Raw genomic sequence first — 12,216 nt, 5'->3', positions numbered from 1 at the left:
ATTTGCCTTAACTGTATGTTTTGTTGTTGAGAATTTGAAGTTAAATGAAATAGTAAGTAATACTTCTTTTAAGCGTACAAAATGTTTGAGTAGTTGTTCGGTTGTATGAATGAAGTCGCGTGCTTTTCATTAATAAATAGATACGGATGTATTTAAGCCCGTGTCGTCGTTGCACTGATACATTACACCATTGCCTAATATTGTCGAGTATCAAGTCCTGTCCATTATTCTAAAAAATACTAGGCAGTAAGATCAAATGGAAAATGAACAAATTGCCGAAAAAAAGTTTATATGACATGAATAGCATGGTAAAGGAAACGGAAGTAGTAGACGCCATCCTTTAGAAAACAAACAAGCTTGATAAAAAACCTTTCATTAGATAGGAGTTAAGTTTCGTAATTGTGAAATAACTTATCATGTAATTGGTGAATTAAATTAAGTATTATTCGGCATTAATGTAGCGCAATATTAGGTTAACTTTAAGAGTCAGAAAGTTGTATAGCTCTGTATTAACAATATCCCACAGCTTGATTTTATTTTTATAATTTCCTTGATCCTTGTTTTACAGGATACATATTGAATCAATCAATTTTAAATAATAGCAACATTGAAATCTTTTGAATTTTCACAAGAGCTGTACATTGTAACTTGGTAGAGCAAATTTTGTGTCCTCGATGACCAAGAAAATGTCGCATTTATCATTGCCAAGTTCCAACCACTTTTCCTAACTTAAATGATAAAGATGATCTGTTTACATTACATAGTTCATTCCTGTTTGAATGTGTTCGTGTTTCTCAATTTTACTATTGAGTGTTACGTTTCATTGACTACCCTTGTTTTTTTTTTGTTTTTTTTTGTCTTGCATTTACTTTAATGTGATTATTCTTGTTTTTTTCAGCTTGTGTTTTTTAAAAAATAAATTTCAAAATGTTACCATCAAGCAAAAAATATAGAATTAACAAAACATACTAACTAAATGGTCAGTCAATAACTCAAAATCTCTTCGAAAACAAAGATCTATAGCAAATTCGACCGACCTGACAATGTTTCCGACTATTTTACAGTAAAGGTTGCAGTTAAGTAAAGTTTTGTTTGTAATAAATAATGATCTCATGAGAACATAATTTTATGTTGAATAAGAGATTTGAATAAACTAAAAGAAAAATCTGTGACAGTACTCAAAAGATACAACACGCATTACTTATGATATTGTTAAACTTCATGAGATCGAAAAACAGATTAAACTGAAAAGTTTTTAAAAGAATTTTGATTTAAAGCAATTAACCCATAGTGACAAATACAGGAATACTTTAAACAAAGGAATAGCTTTGATTCACTTACGGTTCAAATTAATTTATTGATACACAACTACTTTGAAACGGTTTTGATATAAAATTAATGCATGGGAACACATTCAGACATGATTTATGATATAATGCCAATACGACTTGTTGGAAATGTGTAAGAAAACGAACGCTTCAATTTTGGTTAAATTCGCAAATGAAAGATATGGCTTCTGGACATTCATAATCGATCCATAAATAATCAACAGGTTTATATAATGCTAAACAAAACTCATATCTTAGTCTGTTTGGTTCACCTTCAAACCAGTCGGTAAAGGGCATTGGTTTGCTAGGATTCCTTATCCATTCCATATCACTATCCTGATTAAAATTGTATGCTCCAAGCCAATAATAAATTGCTGAAAGAGAGAGAGAATGAAATACTCTTCAGTCCAATACAACTGTTTACCTTGTTTTAAGGGAATATTGTTTTACAGTTCAAGTTTGATATAATTTTTGAAATGTTTGTCAAAGGTTTCAGTAATTGTCAGAGATGTATTTCTAAACCAATCGCTTGTCAAATCAGATAACATTACGTTTTTTCTTCATACGAAGATTGCACAGACGTTATTTTCATAAACTCATTAAAGAAAGCATATTTGAATACGTCAGACGCGCGTCTCGTCTGCATATGTATCATCAGTGGGGCGCGAATATGAAACAATCTTTTGTCCGACTTGTGAACAGCTACTACATCGAATCTATTAATGGAAAACAACCGCGATTCGCCTATTGTACAGCACAATGTCGTGTAAGTTTATGTGTGATTAATTAGGTGAAATGATGGTGGAGAAAGGTTTAACATCTTCAGTGTATAAATACAAAAGTATACATATTTATTTTAATGAATGTCTACCTATTTGAGATCATAAATTAAGGCACTAGTAAGATTTTAAAAAAGTGTAGAAACTTAATCAAGAGCAATGTTTCTAAATACAATCGATATTATTGTGAATGACAGCCAGTGTAATTCTTAAAAATAAATGTCTATCTGAAATGTGTATTTTTTTCGGTTTCATTAAATCTCCAGTATATATTTACACTAAAACGCATAACATAAAATGAAATGTATAATTGAATGCTTTAGACGCACGTTTTGTCTGCATATGTATCATTAGTAGAGCTCAAAACAGTCGCATGGGTATATCAACTACGAAGTTGTAGAGCTCCTTGATTGCATATGTCCAATTTAAACTGAAACAAATATGTTAGAAAACACGCTCACCTCCAGTTGCTGCAAATCTTTCTTTAGCTATGTTTTTAATAAAAGAATTCTCCTCGGCGCTCTCTATTTCTGCTAAAAATCCACCACGACATCTACATTCCTCCTGTGAAGATCAATAATGGTCATCGTAAAAGTCTGAACTGCTTCTGAACACTGACCTCAAGCCAAATATCTGAACAGTACTGAGTTTATAACAGAACATTTTAGAAAAATTATTTAACCTCTAACCATGACTTAATGTTTATAGGTTAAGACTTTTCACGTTATGTTAAGACAAAGTGTCCGTTTAAGACTAAATAAATCCATCATAGACACCAGGATTGAAATTTTGTATTTGCGCCAGACGCGTTTCGTCTACAAAAGACTCATCAGTGACGCTCGAATCAAAAAAAGTTAAAAAGACAAAATAAAGTACGAAGTTGAAGAGCATTGAGGACCAAAAATTCATATAAAGGTTTTGCCAAATACAGCTAAGTTAATCTACTTCTTACTGTACGAATAATATTTCATGAATATTAATTGGATCCCATAAGCACAGGCCTAATTATTTGTCGACAGAGTCTTCACAGCATTTCGTGCTTTTGGGGTCTAGTTAGTTCGAATGTAGTATTGAATAAAAAACAATGTTTCACCTACCACTGCATTGGTCCAGTTTTTCGGATCATCGAAAACTTTATAAAGCGATGCTCCATAGCTGAAACATCCATTGCAAGTTATTGGATCTGAAATATTAACAGATAAATATCACTGGTATTTAAGATATGTTCCTTGATTTACAAATATTTAACTAGTATGTGTTTCTTAGTTCGATCTTGATCAAACGGGAAAAAAAAGCAAATTAAAAGTGGAAAAATATACAGTATGAAACACGACATTTCCTAAACAATCAAACACACATGGCAGAAATAAACACATGATCAAAGTATGAATAGTTTTAAAGAAACGGAAAATTTTATGTGTAAGTCTTATTAAAACCCCGTTTACCAATTAGCTATTGTATGATATTTAATTTCCAATTACTTCGTAGATATCATTTTGTTTAATACCTATATGGAGTTATTTCCTTTCAGAACGACATGTCATTCTTTTGAAGAAACAACTTGGACGATACCAAGTTTCAAAGGAATATGCTTCCAGGTATATCATAATAACCTGCGTCAGGTCATTATTTACCCCGATTAAAATGCAAACTACAGAGTACTTAAACATGTAATTAGTGTTGTTGCTATTGTGTTTTATTGTACAATTTTCTATCTTGAACATTATTTTTAAAGTTTAGACAGAAACAATCTTTTCCTCCGTTTATTAGGCTGAAATAAATCCCATTTACTCTTTGACATGACTAAATGTTCCTAAAATTAACTATAGGTGAACAGCCACGTTCTTTTATTACTAGGCATAAGAAATCATAAGAGGCAAAACAATTATTCTGAAAAGTTCGTTAACCATAGCTGAGAAAAATAATCTATTTTTCCGTGATAAATATGTCGTTAAACAAGATATTAATTAGTGAGTCTTATTTCACACTAAAAATTAGCCATAGAGCGTGTTTTTACCTAACAGTGAAAGAAAAAATATCCCACTTCAATATGATCGGTAAAATAGGATACAATTCCTAAAATCCATTTCCGAAAATAATATTATATACGGGATATAAGTCAGATATTGCATATTTGTAGGTTTTTCTTGTCGTATAACACATCTCATAGTGTCAGGATTGCCTTATGAAAGACCTCCTTGTGGTTGGTTTTTACTTTGAACAATCCTGACACCCCTCAATGTCACTACAAACTGCTCAGAGTCTGAAAAGACCAGTTTTTGTGCTCGACCAGTAAAGTCGAGCACAGATTTTACTCGACTAGACTCGACATTGTCTCGACAGTACTTAACTGTACTTAACTGTACTCGACTTTGGTCTCGACTTTACTTAATAAGTCTGATTCAGTACTTGATGATCTTGGTGTAGTCTGAAATGATCTCTACCAAGGCACAACCAGTCTCGACCTGTCTCGACCAGTCTTACCCTGTCTCGACCTGTCTCGACCAGTCTTGACTCAGTCTCGACCAGTCTCGACCTGTCTCAACTATTTTTGACCTTCAAATTTAGTCTTGACTGGTCTGAATCAGCCCATCTAACTAAATTAAATACTGATCTTACAAAATTCCAGGTTATTAGGTAGTTGGTTCATTGCTGTGAAATTAAAGAATTTAATTAATAGGTAAAAAAAATGGCAAGAGTTTTCAGTTTTGATTAAATTCAGATAGTCATCTTTAATTATATCTATAACTTTTTCAAATCAACTTGGATTTTTACAAAACTATACAGCTATCTCAATTATACATTGATCTTACTGAATCCCAGGTAATGTAGTTTGATGTATTGCTGTCAAATTTAAGGATTTAATTAATAGGTAAAAAAAGCAAGAATTTTCAGTTTTCATTAAATTAAGATAGTCATCTTTAATTATTTCTATAACTTTTTCAAATCAACTTGGATTTTTACAAAACTCTACAGCTATCTCAATTTTACATTGATCTTACTGAATCCATGGTCTTTATGTAGTTTGGTGTATTGCTGTCAAAATTAAGGATTTAATTAATAGCTAAAAAAAAAATTGAATTATCAGTCGGACTGCATTCAGATAGTTAACTTTACATTTGTTTATTACTTTTTCAAATTAACTTGAATTTTCATAAAACTGTACAGCTATCTCTGTTGTATATTGATCTTACTAACTCCCAGGTTGTTATGTTGTTTGGCATATTGCAGTCATATTTAAGGATTTAATTAACCAAGGTAAAAAAAGTTAGAATTTTCAGATTGGACTAAATTCAGATAGTTTTCTTTAAATTTTTTTATAACTATTTCAAAGCAACTTGGGTTTTTATCAAAATCTACAGCTATCTCCATTATACAATATTCTTAAAAAATAACAGGTTATTTGTTAATTTGGTTTATTACTGTCAAATTTACATATTTAAATTATAAGTATCTGTCTGAATTTAGTCAAAACTGAAAATTTTAGCCTTTTTTACCTATTACCTAAGTCCTTAAATTTGACAGCAATACACTAAAATACAAAACATCCTGGTATTCTGTAAGATAAATATATAATAATGATAGCTGAAAGGTTTGATGAAAAACCATACTGATTCGAAAAAGTTACAAAAAAATTTCAAGGTGACTATAAGAATTCAATGCGAACTTAAAAATTTTACGGTTAAAATAAATTTCTCTTTAACTCACATGGCAACAGCCACAATAAGATAAAAATATATATAAAAAAAGGTTTTTCATTCAGATTTATCAAATAGAGATAGTTAAATCAAATCACTTATATGGTTTGGCATGTGAATTTTTTTCTTAAATCTTATTTTCCTAAATTCTTAAAAGAACTACATAGGTTTCATGGTTATATACAATTGCTATATATTTATCTTTTTAATGATGTAACAACAGCCAACAAAATCACTGAAATTGTTTAATAAAATTGAGAATGGAAATATGGAATATGTCAAAGAGACAGCAACCTGACCAAAGAGCAGACCACACATGAAGGCCACCAATGGGTCTTCAACGCAGCGAGAAAATCCCGCACCTGTAACCTTATATTAGAAATATATCTATTTGTTGATTTGAAAAAGTTATAGAAATAATTAAAGTTGACTATCAAAGTTTAACCAAAATGAAAAATCTCTTTCTTTTTACCTATTAATTTAATTTTTAAATTTGACAACAATACACCAAACTACATAACAACCTGGGATTCAGTAAGATCAATGTATAATTGAGATAGCTGTATAGTTTTATGAAAATCCAAGTTGATTTAAAAAAGTTATAGAAATTATCAAAGAGGACTATCTGAATTTAATAAAAACTGCAAATTCTTGCTTTTTTTTTCCTATTAATTTACTTCTTTAATTTCCCAGCAATGAACCAACTACCAAATAATCTGGAATTTTGTAAGATCAATATTTAATTTAGTTAGATGGGCTGATTCAGACCAGTCGAGACTAAATTTGAAGGTCAAGACTAGTCGAGACAGGTCGAAACTCGTCGACACTGAGTCGAGACAGGTCGAGACTGGTCAAGACTGGTCGAGACAGGTCGAGCCTTGGTCGAGACTATTTCAGACTACACCAAGATCATCAATTACTGAATAAGACATTTTAAGTAAAGTCGAGATCAAAGTCGAGTACAGTTAAGTACAGTTGAGTACTGTCGAGACAATGTCGAGTCTAGTCGAGTAAAATCTGTACTCGACTTTACTGGTCGAGCACAAAAACTGGTCTTTTCAGACTCTGAGCAGTTTGTAGTGTGTGTTATACGACAAAAAAAAACCTAAAAATATGCATAACCTGTAATTTATTCTCACTGAGTTGTGAATTACAGACATTCTGCAAAGTGATTTTTTTCGCAAAATATATAATTAAATCTCTAGAAATTGAACAACCGTGTGTAATTTGTAATAAAAATGTTCTATTACGATCAACCATTATATTTCAAAACTTATTAAATATAATATGGATATGTGATGTTGACGTAAATAACCTTACTCCATCAGCTAAGACATTGTTTTATTAATCATATTCCAGCTGCATTACTCATCAAAAGGATGTTGCAAATGCATATTTATATAAACAAAACTCACTGTAAAAGCAATTGCGAATCAGGTTCCATGTGTCATTTTTTTCGGTAACAACACAACGTTGCTCGGTAAAATCAAGTCGACATGTTGATGTTTCCATGCTAAAACTTGCCGAGCGGCATTCCTTTTCGTAAAAACAGAGCCGTGTACATCCAAGCAAAGTTTTTTGATAAATATCTGTAGTATTTTCATTTTCTGTAATTTTTCGATCGTGTTCTATTTCAAATTTGACATTTATTACTTTTTGACATATTGCTGAAAGCAAAACTACGCGCAAAAAATTATTCATTACAAATTGAGACATGTTATATCCACCAAACTGTAAGATAAAAGCGAAATGAAGCTCCTAATGATTAGATACAATTTCATAAAAAAACTGATATGTTTGAAGTTATTTATCCCACAAATGTGGTTAAATAGACAATATTAAGTACTATGTTGTATGTGTAAATCACATGGAACGGTATTTATTTTGTAATTTATCTAATTGATCGATATGAACTTCGACAAAAAAGCTTTTCAGCCGAAATACTTCTAAAAGTATGATTATTTACAGAGTAGAGGTCATTGAAATAGAATATAGAATTGTTGTTTGTGTCTTCTTTTTTTTTTATATTGAACATATATCAAGACACTCCCCTACAATCAAAAGTAGAAAGCAATTAACTGAAACATATCACATATCAAACTTCAGAATAAATCATAATATCCGTAAAAATATAAAATGTACTTGTCATATATTAGAAAATGTATAGATAATGCTTTATGACGAGGATTTAACTAGTATAAGCGACATAGCAATTGTCCAAGTACAAGTTTCCTTATGTATGTGTATAGAGCAAACCATATTCAATTTGACAGGTTACACATACCTGACAATCAGTTCTATTCACATACCAATTACAAGTTGAATTTTGCATGTTTTGGGTTCGAACTGCATTTGATTTATTTATATGTAATTCCGTAACTGTCGATTTAAGTGAATGCAAAGATCATCAATGTAACGTAAGATCACTTACAAGGGATATCGAAATTTTCTAAATGAACAACTAGGTCAACAGGGTAATAAGGTTATCATGTGCTCATTTCGGCTCTCAAAGAGCGAAAGTATACTGTTGGTAATTATAAACTGATTTTTGTGGCGGTATATGTGGTTCTATTCTAAGATATATTTGGAACGCAGATACATTTTCTTCTAAAATAGAATTTAACCTTATCCTAATGTCCGATTCTTATGCTAAAAAAGAAGGAGAAAGCCTGATGCATATCATGTGATTTTATTTCTAGCTTATCATGTAAACATGTAAGCATTTATCGGTAGAGCATAATACGGTAGCGTTCTTTTGCAATGAGTTGTTGTCACAATTAACGGTTTTTACTACTGAAACGGTCATTTTAAACTGAACAACTCTTAAATGCCTGAATTTACCGCAAGGAAAAAAATGTCAAGACCTATTTCAGTTGTCCAGCACATATTCAGTACACCGGCTACCTCGAGCGAATAAGTATCGACCAGTACTGGTTCAGGTAATTACAAAAACACACCTTGCATTCAGTTCAGTAGTGTTAAGTACGTTTTAGATCATGTCAGTTCATCGATAGAATTGTTGTCCAGTAGTGTTCAGTGTATGAAAATAATATACGGATTGCTTCCCTTTGGTAAGCAGAGAGTCAATAAAAGGAAATCGAAATACAAAAATTATTGATGAATAATTAAAGACCATTAAATAAACACATAAATATAAAGAGACATAATTGGCAATTGATTGGATACACGTTTTTGTTAACATGTGTTTTTTTTTTATAAATTCATAAATATAAACTGTTATGATATTCTTCAATGACCAAATGAGAAATATAATGTCTTTTTATATTGTTACGCAATATATATATTGGAGACTGTATATCGAATTCATCAGTAGCTCATTTGTTTCAATGTGAGAATGGAGTAGAATCCCGATATCGTCCGAAAATATCCACGCTATGATTTCGCGCCATTTGTAATTTGATAATTATTTGCACTTGCAGTGTATGATTGCAGTAACGTAAGTTCATTGTTTGAAAATGATTTGACAGTTTTGATGTATTTGCATACAATCCTAGTGTACAAGAGTGTTTGTTTGGTGACAAAACTCCTTGAATGATCATTAAATGTTGATACCGATGGCCAGACCAATCATCTTCATAAAAAAGGGGGTTTGGTTATACAGCTCTTCATTGCAATCCGTGTTCATCGTCCTTTACATTTATAACAAAATAATCTAAAATGAGCAGGTGATCATTTCAAGCATTTATAGTTTAAAACTTAGCCTCAGCATCAAAGTAATTGGGAACAGCTCAGCGGGGATATTTTATCAGAGGGAGTGAACAGGGGGTCCCTGATTCCTACTTCTCTATCCCCCAAACTCCAACTTCTCTCTCCGTACTCTTAAATGAAAATCGGTCAAAACTTTCCACAGAATTATCCCTATTTAATTGCCCTTCTTGCCAGGGTCCCCTCTCTAGGTGCATATAACACCCGTCCCCCACTTCAGCTTGCCTGACTATCAATTCCCGTCCCTTTTTCCAAGCTGAATCTGAATATCATTTTACAATATTTAAGAATTTAACAGGTGCATATAACACCGTTCAATTGTAAACTAACATGTATTAACATATATGATCCAGTCCTACATGTCATAATGCAGAAGATATTAAACTAAAACCAAAGACATGTATATATGTCTCTGCTAAAATGTTGCATATGAAATCTTGGATAATAACAATATGCCAATTGATAATGTTGAAAATTCAAATGTCTTAAGTTCCAAAGCAAATACTTCTGTCTGAACAATAAAAGTATCCTCCTCCTCCTCATTTATAGATTCAATATCTACATGTATTATCAATTCCAAATAGGTTTACACACTATTTGACATATTATTTGAAATGTATACATGTGTATAGCAAGTTTTCTGATATTTCAAAACTATTGTTCCTTTCACCTTCAGCGTAATTTAATCATTGATATTGGTCGAAACTTTTAATTACTATAGGTACCGGTAGATGTGTACATATAAATGATATTTCAAATCAACGAGAAAAACAACCAAGATATCTAGATGTTTCAAAAATAGATGGGCCCCTAGAGGGCAACCTCAAACATCAACAACTGATGGGTCTTTATACAAACAGATCTAAATATACATGTACATGTATGTCGTAAATGAAATTATTGGCAATCATGGCAATCATACCACATCTTCACATTTCTGTAAAGGTATGTTTTAAACATGAAAAACTAAAAATGACTAGAAAAAATAAGATATGACATATTACTACGTCTACTGAGGTTCCTACCTTTTAACAGGTACATATACATGGAAATTTGGTGGCGTTAAACTAGTTTTTGTAGATCTAAACCTTTTTTAATCTTCTGGATTTAAAGAACATGCATAACAGAAATTAAAATGAAGACCAGTACAGGAACGGCACTTAACTCCTGTCTGTTAAAGATTTTGCTACAAATCATTTTTGGTGGCAAAAATATCCTGTTCTTCACCATTTTACCGTTGTTAATCATAATTTCCCGAAAATAGATACCTATATTAAAATTACCATTCTTAAGGAGAATTCTAAGAACAATTTTTAAATTCAGGGAATTTGCCTTTCTACCTACTCTATATACTACAAAATAACATTACATAGAGAGGTTTGGGTTTTATTTTTGCCTAGAATTACATTGTTTTTTTGTAAATGAAACTACTATAACAGTTCAATTGCTGTGTTATCTTCAATGTTTGCCTATATAGCAAACCTATATATATCATGTTTTTCAGTACCTTGTGTTCGTATTTTGCTGTTTAATTTTTATGAAAAAATACAATTTATGTATAATAAAAAAATATTTCAAATGTTCTATATCGATTGAAACAAATATCATGCAGATGTACAAGCTTTATATGTTTGCACATTTTATTCTGATTTCGACAGATTCCAGAACTATCTCAACTCTCTTCTCGAATGTGCTTTTAAGGATTAAATATAATATATCTTAACAAAAAAAAAAGGGGGGGGGGGGGGTAAAATAGATAGTTTTAAACTTCACATTAACCAATGAACTTTATTGCATAACTCCGTCGCAGATTTCTGCAATACAGGAGATACAATACATAAAAGTACATAATGTAATGGCTAACAGAAATACATTTACAATTTAAATATAAATAGAATACAAAGAAAATTCGTTATTTACAAATTGATACACATTGAATGAACAATTGACATTTAAGTTACCTGTCTCACAAAGTACGTGCAATTTAACACCCACAGGTGTACACGTAATTATCAAGACTGATCCCGCAGTGTAATGTAGTGACATCGATGAGAGAATAATCAAATTTCAATGCATAAAGATAGTGATGATATTTTTAAGATGAGTACACTAGCTCATTTAAAAGCGAAATATTACAGTGCGATAATAAACCATGAATGAATTTTATAATTTGATAAAAAATAATTAAAGAACGGTGGTGTGAATTTTATACGAACGTGTGTAACTAAAGGATGATTATAAATGAATAAATAATGGAATTCGTCTCCAATGAAGCGATCTTAGATTAAAGGCAGAATATCTCATCGCGTGGTATGATACGATACCTTCTGGTTTCGATAGGTACGTAATTTACATATATAATTTCGACTTAAACTTGATAGTTTCGACAAATATGGCTCTAACCGGGATTCCTATTTTATTTATAAAGGAATATAAATGTCCCTTAGGTAAAGTCGTAATATCGATGTTCGGACAATTTAAGCATCAATTTGTAAAGCATCTTGATAATTTATTCTCTCATTGCTGAAATCAACACCAGAAAGAAGTTCTTTTTGTTTTTTATTTGACAATCTAGGAGGCACCTTTCAAAGTTCACCGTAAACCCTATAACCAAGAGTGCTGGTTTTATCATGCATGATATGTAACACTCTTTTGAAAAACTATAGATGACCTTTTTCAATAGTA

At 31.2% G+C, this 12,216-nt stretch overlaps 2 protein-coding genes across 2 annotated transcripts in view; both read right to left on the bottom strand.

The window, feature by feature from the left end:
- LOC127706568 (perlucin-like protein) overlaps nt 1–3,908 on the bottom strand; it is a 14,836-nt gene extending 10,928 nt beyond the window's left edge. Inside the window, exons 1-4 of the mRNA XM_052211223.1 lie at nt 3,899–3,908; nt 3,205–3,290; nt 2,569–2,671; nt 1,601–1,702 (exon numbers count right to left, since the gene is read on the bottom strand). Of these exons, the coding sequence (XP_052067183.1) occupies nt 1,601–1,702; nt 2,569–2,671; nt 3,205–3,290; nt 3,899–3,908 (301 nt within the window). The remainder of the gene's footprint in view (nt 1–1,600; nt 1,703–2,568; nt 2,672–3,204; nt 3,291–3,898) is intronic.
- Nucleotides 1–12,216, bottom strand: part of LOC127704734 (U1 small nuclear ribonucleoprotein A-like) — a 1,100,970-nt gene that overhangs the window by 1,070,538 nt on the left and 18,216 nt on the right. The gene's annotated exons all lie outside the window — the stretch shown is intronic.

The sequence above is a fragment of the Mytilus californianus genome, unplaced genomic scaffold, assembly GCF_021869535.1.
Source record: "Mytilus californianus isolate M0D057914Y unplaced genomic scaffold, xbMytCali1.0.p SCAF_6, whole genome shotgun sequence".
NCBI classification, from domain to species: Eukaryota; Metazoa; Mollusca; class Bivalvia; order Mytilida; family Mytilidae; genus Mytilus; species Mytilus californianus.
The sequence above is the reverse complement of the archived record's forward strand: the minus strand, read 5'-3'. Positions and strand labels throughout refer to the sequence as shown.